The 22,478-nt window shown below is 48.8% G+C and overlaps 1 protein-coding gene across 2 annotated transcripts in view; it reads left to right on the top strand.

Annotated features, from left to right (window-relative positions):
* Positions 1–11,200, top strand: part of SUSD6 (sushi domain containing 6) — a 92,440-nt gene extending 81,240 nt beyond the window's left edge. For both annotated transcript variants that reach the window (XM_043919043.1, XM_043919044.1), the window contains exons 3-6: positions 1,311–1,508; positions 2,504–2,642; positions 4,891–5,309; positions 7,361–11,200. In XM_043919043.1, coding sequence (XP_043774978.1) covers positions 1,311–1,508; positions 2,504–2,642; positions 4,891–5,309; positions 7,361–7,386 — 782 coding nt within the window. In that variant the 3' untranslated portion in view covers positions 7,387–11,200. The remainder of the gene's footprint in view (positions 1–1,310; positions 1,509–2,503; positions 2,643–4,890; positions 5,310–7,360) is intronic.
* Positions 11,201–22,478: the final 11,278 nt, after the last annotated feature.

Genomic DNA, 22,478 nt, shown 5'->3' with positions numbered 1-22,478 from the left:
CACGTCCTCCCCAGGCCTTGGAATCGGAGGCCACCTTCTCCCTGGGCCGCTCCAGGGAGCTTGTCACCGCAGCTTGTCTCCATCCGAGTTCCCCCTGCACTTAGGTACCGTTTGCCATTTCCCTTGTTCAGAGGGGAGGTAGCCTTGACATACACAGTCCTTTAAGGCCCACTCACTCCTGGGGTGGAAGCAGTGTCTGCTGGTGGGAAGCGCACAGGTTTGAATCAGGAGACCCAGCTGTGTTCCCCAGTCTGCCCTTGACTCTCTCTGCCTCACACTTGGCTCAAAGTCATTTAACTTTTGTGGACCAGTGTCCTCATCGTCAAAGGGCAGGCATTATAACTACTTCTCAGAGTTGTCAGAACAAATAAGTAAGATAGGCGATGACCGGAGGTGCTTCTAAAGCTGAGCAGGCCTACCTCAGTGAAGTCCTACCTCAGTGAAGGCCTACCTCAGTGAAGGCCTACCTCAGTGAAGGCCTACCTCAGTGAAGGCCTACCTCAGTGAAGGCCTACCTCAGTGAAGGCCTACCTCAGTGAAGGCCTACCTCAGTGAAGGCCTACCTCAGTGAAGGCCTACCTCAGTGAAGTCCTACCTCAGTGAAGGCCTACCTCAGTGAAGGCCTACCTCAGTGAAGGCCTACCTCAGTGAAGGCCTACCTCAGTGAAGTACCGGCTTTACCGTGGGGTGGAGTCGAGGAGGCCAGGGACCGTGCAGGTCGGGGAGTGCGACCGGCTTTACCGTGGGGTGGAGTCGAGTGAGGCCAGGGACCGTGCAGGTCGGGGAGTGCGTGGTGCGGGGGGGTGGGGAGCCTCCCGGGAAGCACATCAGAAATCCCCTCTGGAGCCAGGAAGGCACGTTTTATCACACAAAGGAGTCCTTTCTGATCCTGATCTGGAAACAAGGCTAACATTTCCCCTGTGCAGGTTACTGGTGTTTTACCACCTGTCACTTGGTTTTGTTGTGTTCCAGTACGTTTTATTAAAACCATATTACACACTAGGTCTCTGTGAATCTGGCTTGGTCAGAGTCTACTGTTGAGTGAAGGTTGTGGTTCTCTGCAGGCAGTAGGGAGGGGGAAGGTGAGGGGACGTGGTGTTGGCAGCCCGGCTTCCCCTGTTGCCAGGGCACCTCCCTCTGTCTTTGGCAACCTGAGCTTCCAGCGTTGGGCAGCAGCCTTTCCAAGGGGCTGGCACTCTGCTCCTGGGGGTTTCCTGCCGAGGCCTTCAACACTGCCCCTCTCTGTGTTGCTGACAGTGCTCCCGCTGGAAAACCTCACCACAGTACCTCCTCTCTCTCCATCTCTGCAGTGTGTTCCCTGCCGCCGGAGCCAGAGAATGGTGGCTACATCTGCCACCCCCGGCCCTGCAGAGACCCCCTGAACTCCGGCAGCGTCATTGAGTACCTGTGTGCCGAAGGCTACATGTTGAAGGGTGACTACAAATACCTGACGTGTAAGAATGGCGAGTGGAAACCAGCCATGGAGATCAGCTGCCATCTCAACGAGGGTCAGTTTGGCAGGCGAGAGTGGGGTACTTGCTGCTGGGCTCCTTCTTCCCTTCCGGCTCCCGGGAAGTGGCGCGCACTCGCTCCAGAGGGCCCTGTGCTGTGGGGGGCAGCGTGGCCCCTCTGACGCCGGCAGCCTCCCTTCCTTTGGGGTTTCATGTCTCGGTTAGACATTTGGACTGCTGGTGTGTGTCCCGTGGTGTTTCAGCCGAGCCACTGAGGCATCTGCTCTGCTATGCAAAGTCCCTTTGATGCCCTAGCCCAGTGCTCGTGACCTCTGACCGTGTTCTGCTAACACACGGGCACAATGTGAGCACCTTCTATAGAGTCTCTGGTATATTATTTTTCCCTGAATGGAACGGCACTGTTTTGTTACGGAGCCATGGTCCAGCTGGACAGAAGCACTCTCCCCCTCGGCCTCCTCCTGTCATACATGACATGAGGTCCAGCCTCCTGGGGAAAGTGTGTGTCATGCAGCCGTCTCTGGGCTTTTCACTCCAGTTTCAGGACCATGACACCCCAGAGAAGGGTGAGGACTAGCTTTAGATATACAGCTAAAGATGCAGGACCTTAGAACAGAGGGTTATTACAGCCCTGTTTTTATAAAATTTCCTGCCACATGGGTGGAACTTTAGATGGTGGAAAGATGTGTGCATTTGAATGGTTCATGTCTTTCAACCTGCTGTTGAGGACAGGATCAGCTGGGGTTTATAAAGGTAAGATCTCTAGGGGTAAGTGAATTTAGGTGTTAGATGGTCCTCAGTGGTCCAAGGTGAAGGGAATTTTAGTTTCAGGAACACAATAGGGAAATGTCCGTTTTCCTTGACATAAAAACCACTCTGCACCGTTGCTCCAAAGGCGACCCTGGCCATACCTAGCATGTCTCATGTCACATGCTAGCGTGACACCATGCAGGGGGCCTTTGAAGGTCAGCCATGGGACTCAAGTTCCTTGTTTCTGGATACAAAACACTGCTGATGATGGCTTGTTTCCGTAGACAAAGACACCCACACGTCGCTCGGGGTCCCCACGCTGTCCATCGTGGCTTCCACTGCCAGCTCCGTGGCACTCATTCTCCTCCTCGTGGTGCTGTTTGTGCTGCTGCAGCCAAAGCTGAAGTCTTTCCATCACAGCCGGTGAGCCCAGTGGTGGTAGCAGCAGGCGTCACTGGGGGGGGGGGGGGGGGCCAGCCCTGGACTGGCAGAGGGGTGCTGGTGGGCCTGCTGGCCTCTGCTGGTCCGTGTGTGCCCAGGGGAAGGGGAGGGCCCTGCATGTGTTAAACTTCCAGGTGTACCAGAGAATGTGCTTTTGCTTTGCATCCGTCATCGTAATCCTCACAGGATCGTTGCAGATTAAGAAACTGAGGCTCAGAGAGGTGAAGTCAGAGAGGGTCATCCCTCTAGGTCAGGTCCCCCCAACCCCCGGCCTCTAGGCCACAGACCAGTAGCTTCTGTCAGGTCAGTGGCAGTGTTAGATTAGAGATAAGGTGCACAGTAAAAGTAATGCACTTGAATCTTCTCCAGACCACCCCCTGACACACCCCTGTCTGTGGAAAATTATCTTCTGCAACATCAGTTTCTGGTGCCAAAAAGGTTGGGTACCACTGCTCTAGGTGAGATGTAAGCCCCGGTCTGTCCCACTCCAGTGCTATGTTACTCCCGCTGTGTCAGTGGTTCTCACATGTGGTCCCCGCAGCAGCGGCATCACCTGGGCGCATGTTAGGAATGCGCGTTCTCAGGCCCCACCCAGACTGACGGGATGAGAGGCTCTGCCTTTCTTCAGCACTCCAGACGATCCTGAGGCAGGCCCGTGTTTGTGAGCTGCTGCCCCGTCCCCCGGGTCCCCCCTCCTGGACGCACAGGGAGGCTCCAGTGGGGAACTAACAACAAGCGCCAGCACCTGGGCCTCAACCCCCAGATTGATTTGGTTTGGGGCGGGAGTCTGTGTATAAAAGTGATCCAGAAAAAACGTATTTGCACGGCTAAATCTCCCAAACATAATGTTGAGTAAAATACAAAACCAGACACACCTATTCACACACAAACACACACGTTTACTATCTATCTCATTCATAAAAGGTCACAGAATTTCAAAACTAAACGGTGTTGAAGAATTCATGCTTAGGCATTAAAGTTACTAAAATAAAAGTCAAAGGAATGATTTTAATGTAAGTTAGGATAGTGGTTACTTTTGTTGGTGAGGTGATAGGAATGGTCATGGGGTGCTGGGGCTTGGGTGCTGGCAGGTTCTATTTCTTGACCCAGATAGAGGTTACACACTAGCATTATTGTTGTTTAGTTGCTTAGTAATTACTGACTCTTTGCAACCCCCTGGACCACCAGGCTCCTCTGTCCGTGGGATTTTCCAGGCAAGATTTCTGGAGTGATTTACCATTTCCTTCTCCAGGGGATCTTCCTGACCCAGGGATCGAATACGCTTCTCTGCATCTCCTACATCGCAAGCAGATTCTTTACTGCTGAGCCACTAGGGAAGCCCATAGACTAGTATTACCTTTGGAATACATCAGCTATACGTTTTTCTGTGTTTGTCTGACATTTGTGTTATAATCCACAGTTCTTTTTTTTTTAAGTGTACAAAATTTAAAAAATAAAAGGCAAGTAAAGTGCCTTGAGTCAAAAGAACAGAATTCTTCCTTCAGTTTTTGAGTCCAGTGTCCCATTTCAAGATCACGGTGTTTCTTTTCCTTCTCCTCTTTTTCAAAGGAGCTTTATGGAGATGTAATTTGCTTCCCTGGTGGCTCCGCAGTGAAGAATCCGCCTGCCAATGCAGGAGACACGGATTCAATCCCTGGGTTAAGATCCTGGAGAAGGAAACAGCAGCCCACTTCAGTGTTCTTGCCTGGGAAATCCCATGGACAGAGGAGACTGGTGGGCTCCAGTCCATGGGGTGGCAAAAGGGTCGGGCATGACTTAGCAACTAAACAGCAACGAATTTACATGGCATACAGTGTGCCCGCTGGAAGTGTACAGGCAGGGCATGTTCACAAGGACGTGCAGCCACCGTGCTCCCACTTGCTGGCTTAGCTGTGCTGAACCAGTGGCTATGTTTCTGAGTCTCGAGCTTCTGAGTTTTTCACAGGACCAGAGGGCCGGGTGCCTGTGTACCTAGCGGTTAGTAACATAGTCTCTGGAAGCAGGTGGAATGGACGCACATCCTAGTTTCCTCCCTTACCAGCTGTGTACCTGGGCAGGTTACTTAACTCCTTGGAGCCTCATCCGCATTCTTAGTGAAGGACTCAGGAGAGGATGCCAGGGGATGAATTGTATAAAGCCCTTAGTGCCGTACCTTGGTGTTGTTGGTATCGTGATACCCACTTGTGTGTGTATTCTGATTCTTCCTTTGTCCTTTCCTTCTGTGGTGCAGGCGTGACCAGGGAGTGTCCGGAGACCAGGTCTCCATCATGGTGGACGGAGTCCAGGTTGCGCTCCCGTCATATGAGGAGGCTGTATACGGCAGTTCCGGTCACTGCGTGCCGCCCGCGGACCCCAGAGTGCAGATTGTGCTGTCAGAAGGGTCTGGGCCCAGTGGGAGAAGTGGGCCGAGGGAGCCGCACCTGCAGGACCAGGGGGCCTGTTCTTCTGCAGGCAGCGAGGAAGAGGCCCCAGGCCAGTCTGGACTGTGTGAAGCCTGGGGCTCCCGGGGCTCAGAGACTGTGATGGTGCACCAGGCAACCACCTCTTCCTGGGTGGCCGGCTCAGGGAACAGCCGAGCGGCACACAAAGAAGCCCCAGATTCGGAGAACAGTGACATCCAAAGCCTCACGTCAGAGGACTACACAGATGGTAGGTGGGCTGCGCTGACCCTCAGTTATTATCTGCCCGGGGCCCTTGCTGGGAGTGAGGAAAGTCTGTGAGCCTTCCTGATAATTGTTGTGCTTGGGGGCAAAGAAAGATAATACCTAGGGGATTATCTTACAAAATAGGATTTTATCCTAGGTGGGCCTTTGGGTTCTGTGTTGGGAGACTTTTCGCTGTTGTCTGAATCTTAATAGGTTTGGAGTCTCTGCAACTATTCATGGCCTCAGGGAAATGCTAAATCAAAGGGTAGACAGCCAGTTGGTGGTGGAAGTGGGGCCTGTCCTCTTGTTATAATTTTTATGTTCCTGAAAGGACAGGAATGACAAGGACGTGTGGGGTCTTCGGAAAACTGGAGCCTCTCTCTCCCCCAGAGCATTCAGCTGCTTCATTTTAAACAGGAGTATGTCAGCTCCTGTGCTATTTGGTTTTCTTGCACTACCTCAGTCAGACCTCACGGTGATCCTGAGAAGTAGGTATTTTTACCAACCCCATTTTACAGATAGGGAAGCTGAGGCTCCAAGAGGGTAAGTCATTTGCCCATTGGTAAATGGCTGAGTTGGGATTTGAAGCCAGATGGATGTGCTCCCAGCCTGTATCATAATCCATGGTGCCATGCTGCCTCCCAGGTAACCCCGGGGCCTTTGTGGTAAAGCAGTCAGAGGATGAAACTGCTGCCTCCTGACACCTCCGCCTTTACCAGAGCTGGAGCATCAAATGCTGGGATTGACTCTTGTCACTTTAAAAGCCATCTTTACATGAAATCCCACTGTGGTTCAGGATGCAGAATAAACCTAGATGTTTCCCTTTAAAAAAGTCAGGACTTCCATGCTTACCAATCCACCCCGTCCCCCACCCCTCTGCCAAAAGCACTTTAGAGCACTCTGCTTCCTGGGAGTTCAGGGCACAGTTAGTGTCTAAGGTTTAGAATATCTGAAAGCCAAGAAGTAGGAAATTTTTAAGTGCAGATCAGGTTTAGGATTTCCTGAGTATCAGCAGTATGCCTCCTATTTTCTTGGTGGTATGTAGAGCTAGGAAGGGGCCATTAAATACTTGGGCCAGATTTAAAGTTGGAAGCCAGTGACCCCCGGGGCATCCGGCTGTACATGCTGTGTGTTGGCATGTATTGACATAGACCTCAGCGCTTGACCTTCCTAAGGAGCCCTGGGGTGCCAGCTCTTCTCCCTTCTCCTCCTTGTCCCCTGGCTTTGTTCCACGTGTTGAACAAGCATTATTCAGACAGAGCCCATCTTGTGCCTGGTGCTGGATTAGGTTTCAGGTGCGATGGAAAGACTCACGAAACATGCTCTCTGCATGCGTGGACTGTCAGTCAGTTGGGAAGATGGAGCATATACCTGAGGAAGAAAATGGAGCCAAAAAATGGTAGGGTCCATGTCAGAATCTTGTTCGGTTGCTGTCGTGTCCGACTGTTTGCCACCCCATGGACTACAGCACGCCAGCGTCCTCTGTCTTCCGTATCTCCCAGAGTTTGCTCACATTCATGTCAGTTGAATAGGTATGTCAGAATGAGAGGTGCACAAAACCAGACACGTAGGTTATTGAGTTGGTTGCAGGCTAAGCCCGAGTTATCCGGGGCAGACAGTTCTGAAGGAAGTCAGGCCCTTCAGGTATCAGTCTAACCCAGGTAACGTGTGAGATGACTTGAGACCCAGAGAAGGGGAGTGATTTACTCAGAATCACACAGCTGGAGGATGGCTTTAAGAAGGAGGTGAGACTTACCAGGGCTCAGTAGCCTCACAGGATGAGAATAAGAGTAGAAAGAGAAGCAACTAAACCAGCAGCATCAAAGCAGAGAAGAGGGTGCCGGGTGGCAGGACCAGAAAGGGTTTGAATACTGGACTGACTCTTCAGCTTTTGTCACACAGACAAACGGAGAGATGAGCAAGGAAGGCCTGGAGAAGGGGTGAGGGGTTTAGACTACCTAGAAGTGTGTGAGGGGTCCCCGCAGTGGGGTCAGCTGTGCTGCCGTCACCCACATGGGGGTAACCACTGTGCTTTCCATCTTCCTCCGCCCGCAGATATCCCACTCTTGAAAGAAGCATGAGGGCTGCCACGGGCTTCTCTCCTCTCTGCCCTTCTTCCTCTCCCTGTGGGTTTGAGCGCCATGTCCTCCAGCCGCCCTGCCCGGAGACCCTAGCTGCCCACCTGTGTGTCTGTGTATCTCCGCACCTCTGAGGGCCCACAGGCCCACTTCGCCGGAAACTCCAGGAAGAGTGTCACCATCTGCCTGCTGGAAGGCTGGAAGAGCTGGCTCCCTGCCCGGCCCCACCTTCCCACCTGTGTCGGGGACACTATCTGAACGTGCTGGGTTGGACCCTTCCCTTCTGGAGCCCTCCGGGTCCCCTCCAGCCAGCTCTTGGGCAGCAGCCCCGCCAGCCCGTGTGGGCCCGAGCGCGCCGTGTTTACTTGTGCCTTCCCCCCAGCCCGCCCGGTTTCCCGGTCACGCAGGCTAGTTGCTGTCCTACAAGCCTTCATGGCTGCACTGCTGCCCTCCCGGGGGCCCAGGCCTGGGTCTGGCCCGTTCACTCTGAAGGCTGGCACCACTGCCCTTAGCAGGAGCAGATCCAAAGGTGGCTTCAGCTGGGGCCAGAGTGTGGGGCCCCTGGGCCTGCCTTGGCCGACAGCGGTGGCACCTTGCCTCGGCTGAGGACCGAAGCTGTGAGGAGTCGCCCCTCGGCCCAGCCGTCTCGCTTGCATGTGGTGGCTCCTGGCCCTGGTGACTTCCTGAGAATCGTCCAGAAGATCCCAAGAGAGGGGAGGAAGGTGGCTGTTAATGATTTGTCTTCCTAATATGCAAGTCCTCACTTCCTACTTCCAGCATCTGGCCTTCCTGGCCTCGGTTTTTTTTCCTCTTTCCCTGAAGCTTAAGGGGAAGGTGCCTGCTGCCTCCTGGGTGTGACGCCACGTGGCCCTGGCTTCCTTGCTGGCCAAGGCTGGTGGCGTCCCCCGTGGGACGTGAGAGTTCTGAGATGCCGTGGGATGCCCCCCTGGTCACTGGCATCGGGGGCCAGTGGCCTCGTCCTGGGTTCATGGTGATGGAAGGGGGCCTGAGGGGCTGACCGAGCCCCCAGGCAGCTGCAGGCAGCTCCAGCCCGGCCCTGAGGGTCCTCGTCACCGCAGTCACGTGCCTTAGTAACTGTGCCCGGGAAGCATGCTGCCGCTTGCTCACTGCTGCTGCTCCTCCTCCTCCCGCCCTCCCCTGCCACCTTCCACTGCTGACAGACGACCCCCAGACCTCCCCGGCTCCAGGGGAGGGCCCCGGAGACAGCAGCACACACCCCCACCCCCTGCGCGCGCTGGCTGGTGGGGACGGTTTGGGAGCAGCCTGGCTCCAGGGCCCTGGTGTGGAAGGAGTGGCTCCCTCTGCCCAGGGCGGCAGCAGGGCCCCGCAGGGCTGCTGTGGCAGTAAGGAGTGCTTGTTACTGTTTCTGTTCCTGAAGCACTGCGCCTCCACTCCTCCCCCAGCCTGAGGAGACTGGAGCCCAGTGTGTTTTCAGTTCCTGACCTAACAGGGTAGCTCCGGTGGCCTTGGAGAGAAGGGGCACGCAGGGCCTTCTCTCAGCCTCCCGCCCCCTCGCTCAACACTCGCACTTTATTCCTGCTCATCCCGGCCTCTCGCACCCCTGTGGTCTTCCTTCCTCTCAGGTAAGGGCAGTGCTTGCCAAGCGTCTTTCTCTCTGTCCTCCCCACCCGGCGCCCACAGCCCTGGCCCGCGAGGAGGAGGTGCCCGAGGGAAAGTGCAGAACGGAGCAGGCCTGCCCTTGGCCTCCAAAGAGGCCGTGTCCAGAGACGCACCTGCCAGCCGTGGCTGGCTCGGGGCCCGTCTGGAGGGCAGGGTCCCCACGACCCCAGTCACTTCAGCCTGCACAGGTTCTGCGCCACCCGTGGTGCCCTTGTCTTCCTCCAGAAGGGAGCAAGGCCCTGTGGGCAGCTGGGGGCCTCCAGAGTCTCACTGCTGAGCCTGCAGCTTTCATTTCCCCATCTTCCAGCACCTGAACTCGAGTCTAGAATATTTTTTTAAACAGAGCTCTTACCCTTTTTTATAGAAGTACTCTGGGGGTTTTCCCCATGAGATTGCACTTTTTGTTTGCGGTTTATCCAGTCACAGAGATGATCCGTCTGGAGCTTGAAAAAAATGAAAAAGCCTGCCTTCTGAACCCTACTTCCACCTTGCCCACCCACCCCGGGGATCACAAGCCCAGACTTGCCACCTGGGAGGGAGGAGAGAAAAGTTGGGAGGCTCCCCTCCCCTGCTCCCCTGTCCCTGGCTTTGATGAGGCCTGCCTCCTGAAGGCCCCTGGCCTGTGGGTGCCGGGCCAGCCTCACCTCCCTGCTTATTCCTGTGACGGCTTCCTGCAGTTCTCGTCTCCCACATCAGCCATGAACTGCTGTTTCTGGAGCGTCTGGCCCTTGTTTCTTGTGAAGGATCAGGGCCTCCACGGCGGCCTTGGGGTGAGGCCTGGCTGAGAGACAAGGTGGTGTTGGGGGCCTCCAGAGGGGCTTGGAGCAGTGGGGAAAGCTGCCCCGGTCTGGCTTCCCCCAGCTCACCTCGAGGGGAGCCCAGCAGAGGACTTGTACAGGAGGAATGGTCGGCACCAAAGGACTTTTAAGAAGCGGTTTTTTCTTTTTATTTGCGTACACGGGCTGACTCAGTGCAGGTTTTATATCTTGGCAACTTGCAGTCATATTCCAGTGACTTTCAAGGGCCAGTATATGATAAAAAATCACTTAAAATTTCTAACATTTTCAATGCCTTAGTTCAGCAGGTAGGCTCTATCTTTTGCCATTTTTGAGTTTTGTGTGCTGTGTTCCCATTTCACTGGGTGTGAAATGGGCCAAGTCCTGGCCACTTTGTGAGTTCTTTTGGTTTTATAAGGCATTTCAGCGTACATCCTCCCAACACTCCATTTGCAAACAGAACTTAGCTCATGTCTCATCTGCATTTTTCCTGCCTGCCGCCTCCTCCCCTCCCCCAGCGGTGGAGCTTCGTGGAGAAGCTGATGGCCAGACAAAGGTATACTTTTCCTGCTAAGTCAGTGGTGGCACAGGGACCCTAGCACTCAACCTTTCCCCTCCCCACTCCCATGGAGCTCAAACCACTCGCTTCCCACATAACAATGTCACTTCCATTCCCAGGGAGCATCCCTACATAGAGAATGGAAAATGCTGCAGATGTTTCTAGATCCTTGCCTGTTTGTTTTCCCCCCCTCCTTGAAAATATAGGGCCCAGGAGGGAAAGGACACAGGCTTGACAGCTTCATTCCAGATGTGCTTGCTGAGGACAGAGTCCAGGAGCTTCCCTGAAGCCTGCCGGGGCTCCTGGCCTTCAGCACCGGGCCTGTTGTTACTGGAGTCCAGTGAGGGGGCTCGGAGAGGATTTTGTGTGGCAGGTTCTTGGACCGAGTGGTAGAGTAGCCAGTTCCCTGGAGAGGGAAAGGCAGGCTCAGCTTTCCTGGGAAGCGACTCCTCTTAACTGCCAGTTGAAAATCTAGTAGAATTTTGAATGAGAACCCCAAGGTTGAGCCCTCTGCTAGGAGCTGGGGGGATGCGCCTGGGCAAAGCACTTGGGTCTCCAGGCAGGGAGAAGAGAGGGTGGAGGGTGGCCTGGCGGCTCGTCACACCACTATGGAATCTCAGCAATTGTTTCACATGACACGCATCATTGGCTGTGCAGGATGTCACTCAGTCAGTTTGGGTTTGCTTTATTTTATTTTATATATATATTTTTTGGTATCCTGTACATTGCAGTGGGTGTGAAGATAGTATTTTAATATTTGTACAAAGTTTAATTTAATTTTAATTGTTCTCTGTATATAACTGCATTTCTAAATAATAATAATAAAAAAAGTTCTTATGAAGGCAGTTGTGAGAGATGTGATCCTTCCAGAAAGTTTTTGCAGAAACCCTCTGAGGGGCAGGAGCTCATGAAGGGGATGAAAACACCAGCTCTGAGGGGGAGAGGTACCTGATAAGAGGAGACGGGACAGGGAGGTAGGTGGTCTATGGAACAAGGAGGAGAGACCACAAACACAAGTGAAAACATGTCAGTCCTCTTTTTAGAGCTCTCAGCATGCCAACCACTGTGCTCAGGCTGGGATTCAGCAGTGAGCAAGACGGTGAGTTGGGGGCCTGCATGGGATTCCTAACATGTCAGGAAGGAAAACAGAGTGACATCCAGTGACGGCTGTGGTGACGGAAGTTACGTTGAGGGGACAGTCAGAAACACCTTATGGGTGAAATGCCATGTAACTGAGAAGAGAGAAGCCAGAACAATGAGACTGAGGGGCAGGACCCAGCGTCTGCGTGGACAGCAGAAAAGCACTTGTAGTTTGAGAAACCAAAAGGAGTCTACGGTCGCTGCAGGGGGCTGAGGGCAGAGGGCTCAGGGGGCGCTGAGGGAGGCAGACAGAGGCTAATGGGAGGAGACCCTCGCCAGCCACACTGGGACGTTTCACTTCCTAAGGGCAACAGGAAGTGCCTTCATGGTTTTAATTAGTAGAATGAGTTAGCTCCACTATTTTCTTTGTTTTTGGAAGCTCTGTCTCTTAAGAAGAATGAATTTACGGGGATAAAAACATACGTAAAACAGAGACCATGTAAGAAGTTGTTGGTCCTGTGGAGAGTAAGGTAGTTTGAGCAGCTAGGTGAATAGCAACACCGTTCTCTGAGGGGGAGAGGAAGTGCTGGATACTTAGAGCTGAAAGAGCAGGCGGTGTAGAGATGAAAAGAGGTCATCGCCAGGTAGGAGAGGCCAACAGTACTCAACAGGTAGTAAGGGAATGAGTAGAAAGAGGTATCAGGTACTTTGGGATAAAAATTCAGGCCACCCTTAGGTTTGTCCCCCTGGGAAATGGTCAGGATGTGTTGACACACAGTGTCATGTGGAAAATCATTCTAGGGGTATCTGTGCCCAACACCCAGTCTCAGACTCAGAACACCCATCTTCAGTAGGGTCTGCCCGAGCAACACTGCCATAACTGCGAGGGGGTGGAGAGATGAGTGTTCCAGCTTCGAAGAGGGATGGTGATAGTGGCAGTGAAGTGAAAGGCACTCACTCAGTCGTGTCCAACTCTTTGCAACCCCATGGACTGTAGCCCGCTAGGCTCCTCTGTCCATGGAATTATCCAGGCAAGAAGACTGGAGTGGGTTGCCATTCCCTTCTCCAGGGGACCTTCCCAACCCAGAGATGGAACTCGGGTCTCCTGCATTGCAGGAAGATTCTTTACCATCTGAGCCAGCAGGGAAGCCCGATGGTGGTAATGGCTAGTCCTTAAAAAGCGCTTACTCTGTACCAGGCAGGGTTCTAAGTGCTCGGTGTATATCAATTCATGGAACCCATGCAGCAGCTCTACATGGCAGGTATCAATAGCTTCCCTGCCCAGAGCTCTGAATCACATAGAATGGAAGTGAGGCCTAAAGAAGTGAACTGACTTGCTTAAGGTAGAGCCAGAATTGAATTCAAACCCAGATAGCCCTGAAGGAGTGATCCCCTCCCCGGCCCACTTCCCACCCCACCAGATTCTGCCTGCCTCTCAAGGCCCTCATCCCCTTCCTACTGCCTTTCAGAGTCTCTGTTCTCCAGCAGTGAGCTTCAGATAGAGGAAGAACTCTTAATTTCAGAGCAGGAAAATGGCATACAGTCATGAGGATGATACAGTACCCTCATCTCAGAGGATTAGGACGTGCCCATCGTGGTGTCGGAGGAGGCATTTAAGCTATGCAGAATGTGATGAAAAATAAATTCACCAAGCAGCAAGAGTTGTTCCTCCACAAGAAAAAAAACCCAGAAAGACAAGACTGCTTGTTTCAATGAGAGGTAAGTCGTCTCTCTCATTGAAATACAGGAGAGAAGCATATCCCATCAGGTAAGGAATGCTGGGGAAGGGAGTTTTGTCAAAACGGGGTCAGCCACAGTTTGGCAGCCCTTCTCTTAACAGATGAGGGGAACAAAAGAAACAGCCCACAAAACCTGCAGAACTGCTGGGGGAAGGGCTGTCTTTGGAGTGATTGGCCCAGATTGGAAAGGAGATGGAAGGGGAGAAAAGAAATTCCCTACCCTGCTACTGAACCCCCATCTCCCAATTTGGACAGCTGAGACTCCTAGTCAAGGACAAAAGTAACAATCTCCAGGGCAGGTCTTTCTCAGACTACTTAAAATATCTTTAAATATGCCAAAGTAACACAAAATCATTTCAGAAAATTTAGAAAGAAAATTAAAATCACCCATAATTCCACCTTCTACTGACAATGTTCTAATCATAAGATTTCATCGACACCATTTTCAACGGTTGCATAGACCCTATCATATTGGTAATCTGGACTTTTAGGTTGTCAAAAAATTTTTTTAATTCTTATAACCAATGATTTGATAGTATTTTAAATTTCTTCTCTGGGATAAACTGCTGGAAATGGAATTGCAAGATCAGAAGAAGCACATTTTAGAGGTTTCTGGGAAATAGATGGGGAAACAGTGGGAACAGTGTCAGACTTTATTTTTCTGGGCTCCAAAATCACTGCAGATGGTGATTGCAGCCATGAAATTAAAAGACGCTTACTCCTTAGAAGGGAAGTTATGACCAACCTAGATAGCATATTAAAAAGCAGAGACATTATTTTGCCAACAAAGGTCCATCTAGTCAAGGCTATGGTTTTTCCAGTGGTCATATATGGATGTGAGAGTTGAACTGTGAAGAAAACTGAGCGCCGAAGATTTGATACTTTTGAACTGTGGTGTTGGAGAAGACTCTTGAGAGTCCCTTGGACTGCAAGGAGATCCAACCAGTCCATCCTAAAGGAGATCAGTCCTGGGTGTTCATTGGAAGGACTGCTGCTGAAGCTGAAACTCCAATACTTTGGCCACCTGATGCGAAGAGTTGACTCATTGAAAAAGACCCGGATGCTGGGAGGGATTGGGGGCAGGAAGAGAAGGGGACGACAGAGGATGAGATGGCTGGATGGCATCACCGACTCGATGGACATGAGTTTGAGTAAATTCCAGGAGTTGGTGATGGACAGGGAGGCCTGGCGTGCTGTGATTCATGCGGTCACAAAGAGTCGGACACGACTGAGTGACTGAACTGAACTGAACTGATACAGCTCAAATTGCCCACCAAGAAAGTTACTCCAAATTACAATCTCATTGGCAGTGTTCATTTTCCCAGCAACCTCACCAGCCAGCATAGGTTATTTTGTTTTTGTTTTTTGATTTATTGGCTGCACTGGATCTTCATTGCAGCACGGGGACTTTCTCTAGTTGCCACTAGCAGGGGCTACTCTCTAGTTGCGGGGTGCAGGCTTCTCATTGCAGTGGCTTCTTTTGTTTCTGTTGCGGAGCATGGGCCCTAGGGCTCGTGGGTTCAGTAGTTGTTGCCCCTAGGCGTGTTGGATCTTCCCAGATGAGGGATCAAACTCATGTCCCTTGTATTGGCAGGTGGATTCTTAACCACTGGACCACCAGGGAAGTCCAGCATGAGGTATTACCTTTTTTAAAAAAAAATAAGCCAGTTGAAAGAAAATGGCATTTTGATCCACAGTTATTTCATTATTCCTGAAGTTGAATTTTAAAATAAATTGAAAACTGTCCAAGTTTGAGGTCCAAGACATCCAGGTTTGGGAGAGAGAGAGAAGTTCCTGAGGCAAGAAATGAATCTGTACCTGGGTAGACAAGACACATTCCCACCACGACAGGCCCGGGTTGTTGCTCTAAGCTCTGTGGAGGTAGGGGAGCATCACAGGGCTTGGGGACTGTCCCATCCCACGCCCAGAGGTGAACAGCTGTTTAGAATTTCAGATTTCCCATGATGCCCCAGGGCCACCAGAAAAGGAAATTTCATAACAGGAATGTCCTGAGCAGCCCGTCTGGGGCAACTTGAACTGTTACCGAGCCTGGGGTGGCTGATGACTCTCAACTTGGCAGAAAACTGGGGAGGCTTTGCAAGTGTGGACTTCCCCACCATGGAGCTGCCTGGGGAAGCGGGTTGTCCAGCCTCCAGCAAAAGGCCACATGCTTGCGGGTTCAGCCTGCTGACCTGGGCTGAGCATCAGAGGTGATCTTGGGCGTGTGGAGGAAGGATTTCATCTCCACATAAACACACCAAGGATGGGGGCTGCTGCTGTGACTTCTGGCGTGGTCTCAAAGCCCTTGAACATCGAGCTCTGAAGACTTTTACAGAATTTGGTGCTGTAGCCTTTTTATGGGATGGCCATTCCCACTCCTGTTCTAGTCATTCATTCATTTGCCAATTTAGTCAACAGCTTTTTTTTTTTTTTTTTTTTTTTTAAGTTTCCCTGGTGGCTCATTTGGTAAAGCGTTTGCCTGCAATGTGGAAGACCCAGGTTCCATCCTTGGGTTGGGAAGATTCCCTGGAGAAGGAAATGGCAACCCACTCCAGTATTCTTGCTTGGAAAATCCCATGGACAGAGGAGCCTGGTAGGCTGTAGTTCATGGTGTCACAAAGAGTCGGACACGACTGAGCAACTTCACCTTCACTTTCTTTCTTTCTTTTTTTTTTTTTTAGAGTTAGCTTTACACAAAATCTGGTACTAACTAGGTCCCAGGAGTACAGCAGTGAGTAAGAGTCAGTTTTTGTCCTCAAGGAGTTTGCAGACTAATAGGGGAGAAAGAGATTAAACAGCTGCCAAAAATTTAAGGCAGAACTTAAAGGAAGCTATTGGAGCACCCGCAAAGTGCCTGGGGAGTGAAGAGTTCATTTCTTGGGGGATGAGCAACGATTCCCCAGGGAAGGTGCCATTTGCTTTACGTCATAAAGGATGAATTTTATTTTAATACTCTAGGTAGAAGAGTAAGTCAACAAGTAGCTATAGGGTGGGAAGTGTGAAGAAGCAGTTCCTTCAGGCTGTGTGTATGTGTGTATTCAGTTGGGTCCTACTCTTTGTGACCCTATGGACTGCCTCCCACCAGGCACCTCTGTCCATGGAATTTTTCAGTCAAGAATACTGGGATGAATTGCCATTTCCTACTCCTGGGATCAAGTCTGAGTTTCTTGTATCTCGTGCATTGGCAGGCAGATTCTTTACCACTGAGCCACATGGCAAACCCATTCTTCAGGCTGCAGAGACCTATAGGAGCAAAGCACCAGCACATAAAATGAGGAATCATCTGAAATTGCCACTTCTGCAGGTTAATTAAAAAAGGTCAGTATGAACAATTTCAACCTAAAACTTAAGATCTGCCAAAATTAGAAATGCCTTTCTCCTCTGGATTGATTAAACTTTAATTATTTTAATCACAAGAAAGAAATCCAGGATACCCATAGACAAGTGTCTGAGACTTCCTGTCCCAGAGTCTGTCTGTTCCCTACAAAAATAGAGCAGTGAACATAGCTGACTTGGTGTCAACCTGCCAGCTCCTGCTTCTGCCTGCAGGGGGCGTCTTCAGAGCTAGCGCGAACGGGTCCAAGTCTCCAGTACAGGGCCAATTCACTTGCTCTTTGGGGACAGAAGGGACACCCAGTGCTTGCAACCAAGTTTTTGCCAGCAGCAGCCAGGCAGCCATTTCAATGTTAAGAGGTGTTTTTGCTCTTTCTGTCATTTCCTTAAAGCGGAATTAAGGGACAGTGGTTACATCCAGCTACAATACTCTTTCCTTGTAACGTTTCTCTCTTTTTCAGTAGAAACATTGAAAAATAAGCTGTCTTATAATGAGTGATGCATGTTAAAACATCGGAAGTAATATTTTTTTCACCTATCAGTTTGGCAAAAGGAAAAGCTTAAAAATATCTAGTGGGAGTGTAAATTGGTACATTCTCTACAGAGAGTAATTTGGCGACAACCATCAAATTACAATGCAGTCCCTCTTCCCTTCATTTACTGAACAATTCAATTCTAATACCATTAAGTGGGGGCAGAATTACACAATCAGGAAAAGAAACAGAACAAACACAATGAACCCTGCAATGTCAGATTGGAATGGTAAGATTCCACGGTTTCAATCTATATAAATAGAGAAATATAAATAAACTAATGCATGCACGCAGGTTCACACACACACACACACTCAGTAGAGCTAGATATTCCCAAGCTCTTTCCAGAGGGTTTGGGATCAGTGATACTTCAACAGTAGCGAGCACACCTAAAGTTTGGATCTTGGCTTTTAAAGACTGTTTTCCACTAAAAGGAACCTGGGCTCCTTGGAGAAATGGCTGATTCCAGAGCCCCAGCAGCAAGATTACTAGATGAACTTTCAATATTTTGTTGTATCAGAAAGTAAAAAAAAAAAAAAGAAGTGCTAAAAAAAATGATGGGTACATGTCCAAAGTACTCCTACTTGAACCGGCATCTGTTGACCAAATCAGGAACAACATGAGCATCAAAATAATGATAATAGATTATAATCCATTGCATAAAATAGGAGGCCACAAATGCATATAGGTAAACTGAAATCCATATAGGTAAACCTGGTAGACATTACTTCATTCAGGGGGGCAAATCAAAAATCATGTACCACTTGACAGAATGCATCATGTCCAAACATGTCCCCAAAACTCATGAAATCTAATCTAATCTAAATCTAATCATGAAAAAATGATACAAACCCAGACTGAGTGATTTTTTACAAAAACTGGCATATAGTCCTCAAAATGCCAAGTTCACACAGGAAAAAAAACACTGAGGAATTGTTCCAGAGAAATGCAAGGCGTGATTCTGAATTGAATACTTTGACATAAAAGACGTTATTGGGACAACTGGTGAAACTTGAGTTCAGTGTGAGGATTTAGATGGTAGTAATGTATCTGTGTGGTAGTTTGAGCATTGTTTGGTATTGCCTTTCTTTGGGATTGGAATGAAAAACGGACCTTTTCCAGTCCTGTGGCCACTGCTGAGTTTTCCAAATTTGCTGGCATATTGAGTGTAGCACTTTCACAGCATCATCTTTCAGGATTTGAAATAGCTCAACTGGAATTCCATCACTTCCACTAGCTTATTTCGTAGTGATGCTTTCTAAGGCCCACCTGACTTCACATTCCAGGATATCTGGCTCTAGGTGACTGATCACACCATTGTGATTATCTGGGTCGTGAAGATCTTTTTTGTACAGTTCTGTGTATTCTTGCCACCTCTTCTTAATATCTTCTGCTTCTGTTAGGTCCATACCATTTCTGTCCTTTATCGAACCCATCTTTGCATGAAATGTTGCCTTGGTATCTCTAATTTTCTTGAAGAGATCTCTTGTCTTTCCCATTCTGTTGTTTTCCTCTATTTCTTTGCATTGATCGCTGAGGAAGGCTTTCTTATCTCTCCTGGCTATTCTTTGGAACTCTGCATTCAAATGGGAATATCTTTCCTTTTCTCCTTTGCTTTTCGCTTCTCTTCTTTTCATAGCTATTTTTAAGGCCTCCTCAGACAACCATTTTTGCCTTTTTGCATTTCTTTTCCATGGGGATGGTCTTGATCCACTCATCTCACATGCTAGTAAAGTAATGCTCAAAATTCTCCAAGCCAGGCTTCAACAATATGTGAACCGTTAACTTCCAAATGTTTAAGCTGGTTTAGAAAAGGCAGAGGAACCATAGATCAAATTACCAACATCCGCTGGATCACTGAAGAAGCAAGAGAATTCCAGAAAAACATCTATTTCTGCTTTATTGACTATGCCAAAGCCTTTGACTATGTGGAACACAATAAACTGGAAAATCCTGAAAGAGATGGGAATACCAGACCACCTGATCTGTCTCTTGAGAAACCTATATGCAGGTCAAGAAGCAACAGTTAGAACTGGACATGGAACAACAGACTGGTTCCCAATAGGAAAAGGAGTACATCAAGGCTGTATATTGTCACCCTGCTTATTTAACTTATATGCAGAGTACATCATGAGAAACGCTGGGCTGGAAGAAGCACAAGCTGGAATCAAGATTGCCAGGAGAAATATCAATAACCTCAGATATGCAGATGACACCACCCTTATGGCAGAAAGTGAAGAGGAACTAAAAAGCCTCTTGATGAAAGTGAAAGAGGAGAGTGGAAAAGTTGGCTTAAAGCTCAACATTCAGAAAACTAAGATCATGGCATCTGGTCCCATCACTTCATGGGAAATGGATGGGGAGACATGGAAACAGTGTCAGACTTTATTTTTTGGGGCTCCAAAATCACTGCAGATGGTGACTGCAGCCATGAAATTAAAAAACGCTTACTCCTTGGAAGGAAAGTTATGACCAACCTAGATAGCATATTAAAAAGCAGAGACATTACTTTGCCAACAAAGGTCCATCTAGTCAAGGCTGTGGTTTTTCCAGTGGTCATGTATGGATGTGAGAGTTGGACTGTGAAGAAAACTGAGCGCTGAAGAATTGAAGCTTTTGAACCGTGGTGTTGGAGGAGACTGTTGAGAGTCCCTTGGACTGCAAGGAGATCCAACCAGTCCATCCTAAAGGAGATCAGTCCTGGAAGTTCATTGGAAGGACTGATGCTGAAGCTGAAACTCCAGTACTTTGGCCACCTGATGCGAAGAGTTGACTCATTGAAAAAGACCCGGATGCTGGGAGGGATTGGGGGCAGGAAGAGAAGGGGACGACAGAGGATGAGATGGCTGGATGGCATCACCGCCTCGGTGGGCATGAAGTTTGAGTAAACTCCGGGAGTTGGTGATGGACAGGGAGGCCTGGTGTGCTGCGGTTCATGGGGTCGCAAAGATTCGGACTCGACTGAACAACTGAACTGAACTGAACCGAACTGAACTGAATGTATCTGTGTTAATTTCTTGTTCTGTTGGTTATATTGAGGTTATTCAGGGCCATATCCTTGTTTGTAAGGAATACATGTTAAAGGGGATCCAACAACATACTCCCCCAAATGATTCAGGAAACTTTCTATAAATTTGTTTCTAAATAAAATTATTTACTTAAATTAAAAAATATTACAATGTACTCTTTGAGCAAGAAATTCTCCTTTCAGGAATTTTTTCTGAAAGATGTTCTTGCATAAAAATATCAAATGTATACAAGCTGTTCATTGCAGTTGTCTAATAAAGCCAAAAGTTCAAAATAACCTAAATGATCATCAACACAGGCTAGATACATATGATACATCAAACATTAAATGAATACGGTGGAGGAGGCAGGGGAAGAGAATAAAACAGCTCTGGACTATTCTGCAGAATACATTGTTATTAAAAAAAAAAAAAAAACAGGCACAGAAGAGGGTGTTGGAACACTATCATTTGTATACCAAAAAAAAATCTTTTAAATGTGTCAATGTGCAGCCTTTTCTTTGCACAGAGAATCACTCCAGATATGGGCAACACTGGGTGCCTCTTGAGGAGAGAGAGTGACTTGGGAGGAAGGGTCACTTTCTATACTTTTGCACTTTTGAATTTTGTAGCAAGTGAATATATTACCTCTTCAATAAATTATTCCTTAAAAAGGTAAAATGCTACAAGCAATAAATGCTGGAGAGGGTGTGGAGGAAAGGGAACCCTCTTACACTGTTGGTGGAAATGCAAACTAGTACAGCCGTTATGGAGAACAGTGTGGAGATTTCTTAAAAAACTGGAAATAGAACTGCCATATGACCCAGCAATCCCACTGCTGGGCATACACACTGAGGAAACCAGATCTTAAAGAGACACGGGTACCCCAATGTTCATCGCAGCACTCTTTATAACAGCCAGGACATGGAAGCAACCTAGATGCCCATCAGCAGACGAATGGATAAGCAAGCTGTGGTACATATACACCATGGAATATACTCAGCCATTAAAAAGAATTCATTTGAATCAGTTCTAATGAGATGGATGAAACTGGAGCCCATCATACAGAGTGAAGTAAGCCAGAAAGATAAAGACCAATATAGTATACTAACACATATATGTGGAATTTAGAAAGATGGTAACGATAACCCAATATGCAAAACAGAAAAAGAGACACAGATGTAAGGGACAGACTTTTGGACTCTGTGGGAGAAGGCGAGGGTGGGATATTTCGAGAGAACAGCATCAAAACATGTATATTATCTAGGGTGAAACAGATCACCAGCCCAGGTTGGATGCATGAGACAAGTGCTCGGGCCTCGTGCACTGGGAAGACCCAGAGGAATCAGGTAGAGAGGGAGGTGGGGGGGGATTGGGATGGGGAATACATGTAAATCCATGGCTGATTCATGTCAATGTATGACAAAAACCACTACAATATTGTAAACTAATTAGCCTCCAACTAATAAAAATAAAAGGAAAAAAACAAAAAACAAAAAAAGCAAAAGAAGGGGAAAAAAAAGAAAAAGAAAAAAGAAAAATGCCTGATACCTAGGCACACAGAAAATATACTCAAAGAATGTTGAAAATGTACCTGATCTTTTCATTTGTTACAAATTAGTAGTCTGTCTTCTGGGAAGGGACACACAAAGAGCTTTGCTTAAGAACTAATAAATCATATTCATTGCCTGTTATTTCCACCTGCCTTTCTGAAGAAAATAAAACTGTTTACTAGAATCTTTAGTGTTATGAACTGAATTGTGTCCATACCTCCCCCCCAACCCCAACAAATGCATATGTTGAAGTCTTAATTCCCAGTATCTTAGAATGTGACTGAAATTGGAGACAGCATCTTTAAAGGCGTAATTAGGTTAAAATGAGGTCATTAGAGTGGGTCATAATCCAATATGATTGGTGTCCTCATAAGAAGAGGGAATTTGAATATATATATATACAGAAGGAGGGGCCTCCCTGGTACCTTGGACGGTAAAACGTCTGCCTACAATGTGGGAGACCCGGGTTTGATCCCTGGGTCAGGAAGATCCCCTGGAGAAGGAAATGGCAACCCATTCCAGTATTCATGCCTGGAAAATCTCATGGACGGAGGGGCCTGGTGGGCTACAGTCCATGGGGTCGTAAAGAGTTGGACACGACTGAGCAACTACTCTTCTTCTTCATACAGAAGGAAGAGGGCTTCCCTGATGGCTCAGTGGTAAAGAATCTGCCTGCCAGTGCAGAAAACATAAGAGATGCGAGTTCGATCCCTGGATTGGGAAGATGCCCTGGAGGGCAACCCACTCCAGTGTTCTTGCCTGGAGAATCCCATGGATAGAAGAGCCTGGTGGGCTGCAGTCCATGGGATTGCAAAGAGTCGGACACGACTGAGCGACTAACTTGCACTTTCCCTTAGGAAAGTGGGAGCCACCAAA

Source organism: Cervus elaphus, chromosome 12, assembly GCF_910594005.1.
Source record: "Cervus elaphus chromosome 12, mCerEla1.1, whole genome shotgun sequence".
NCBI lineage: Eukaryota > Metazoa > Chordata > Mammalia > Artiodactyla > Cervidae > Cervus > Cervus elaphus.
This window is presented reverse-complemented; position numbering and strand designations above follow the sequence as displayed.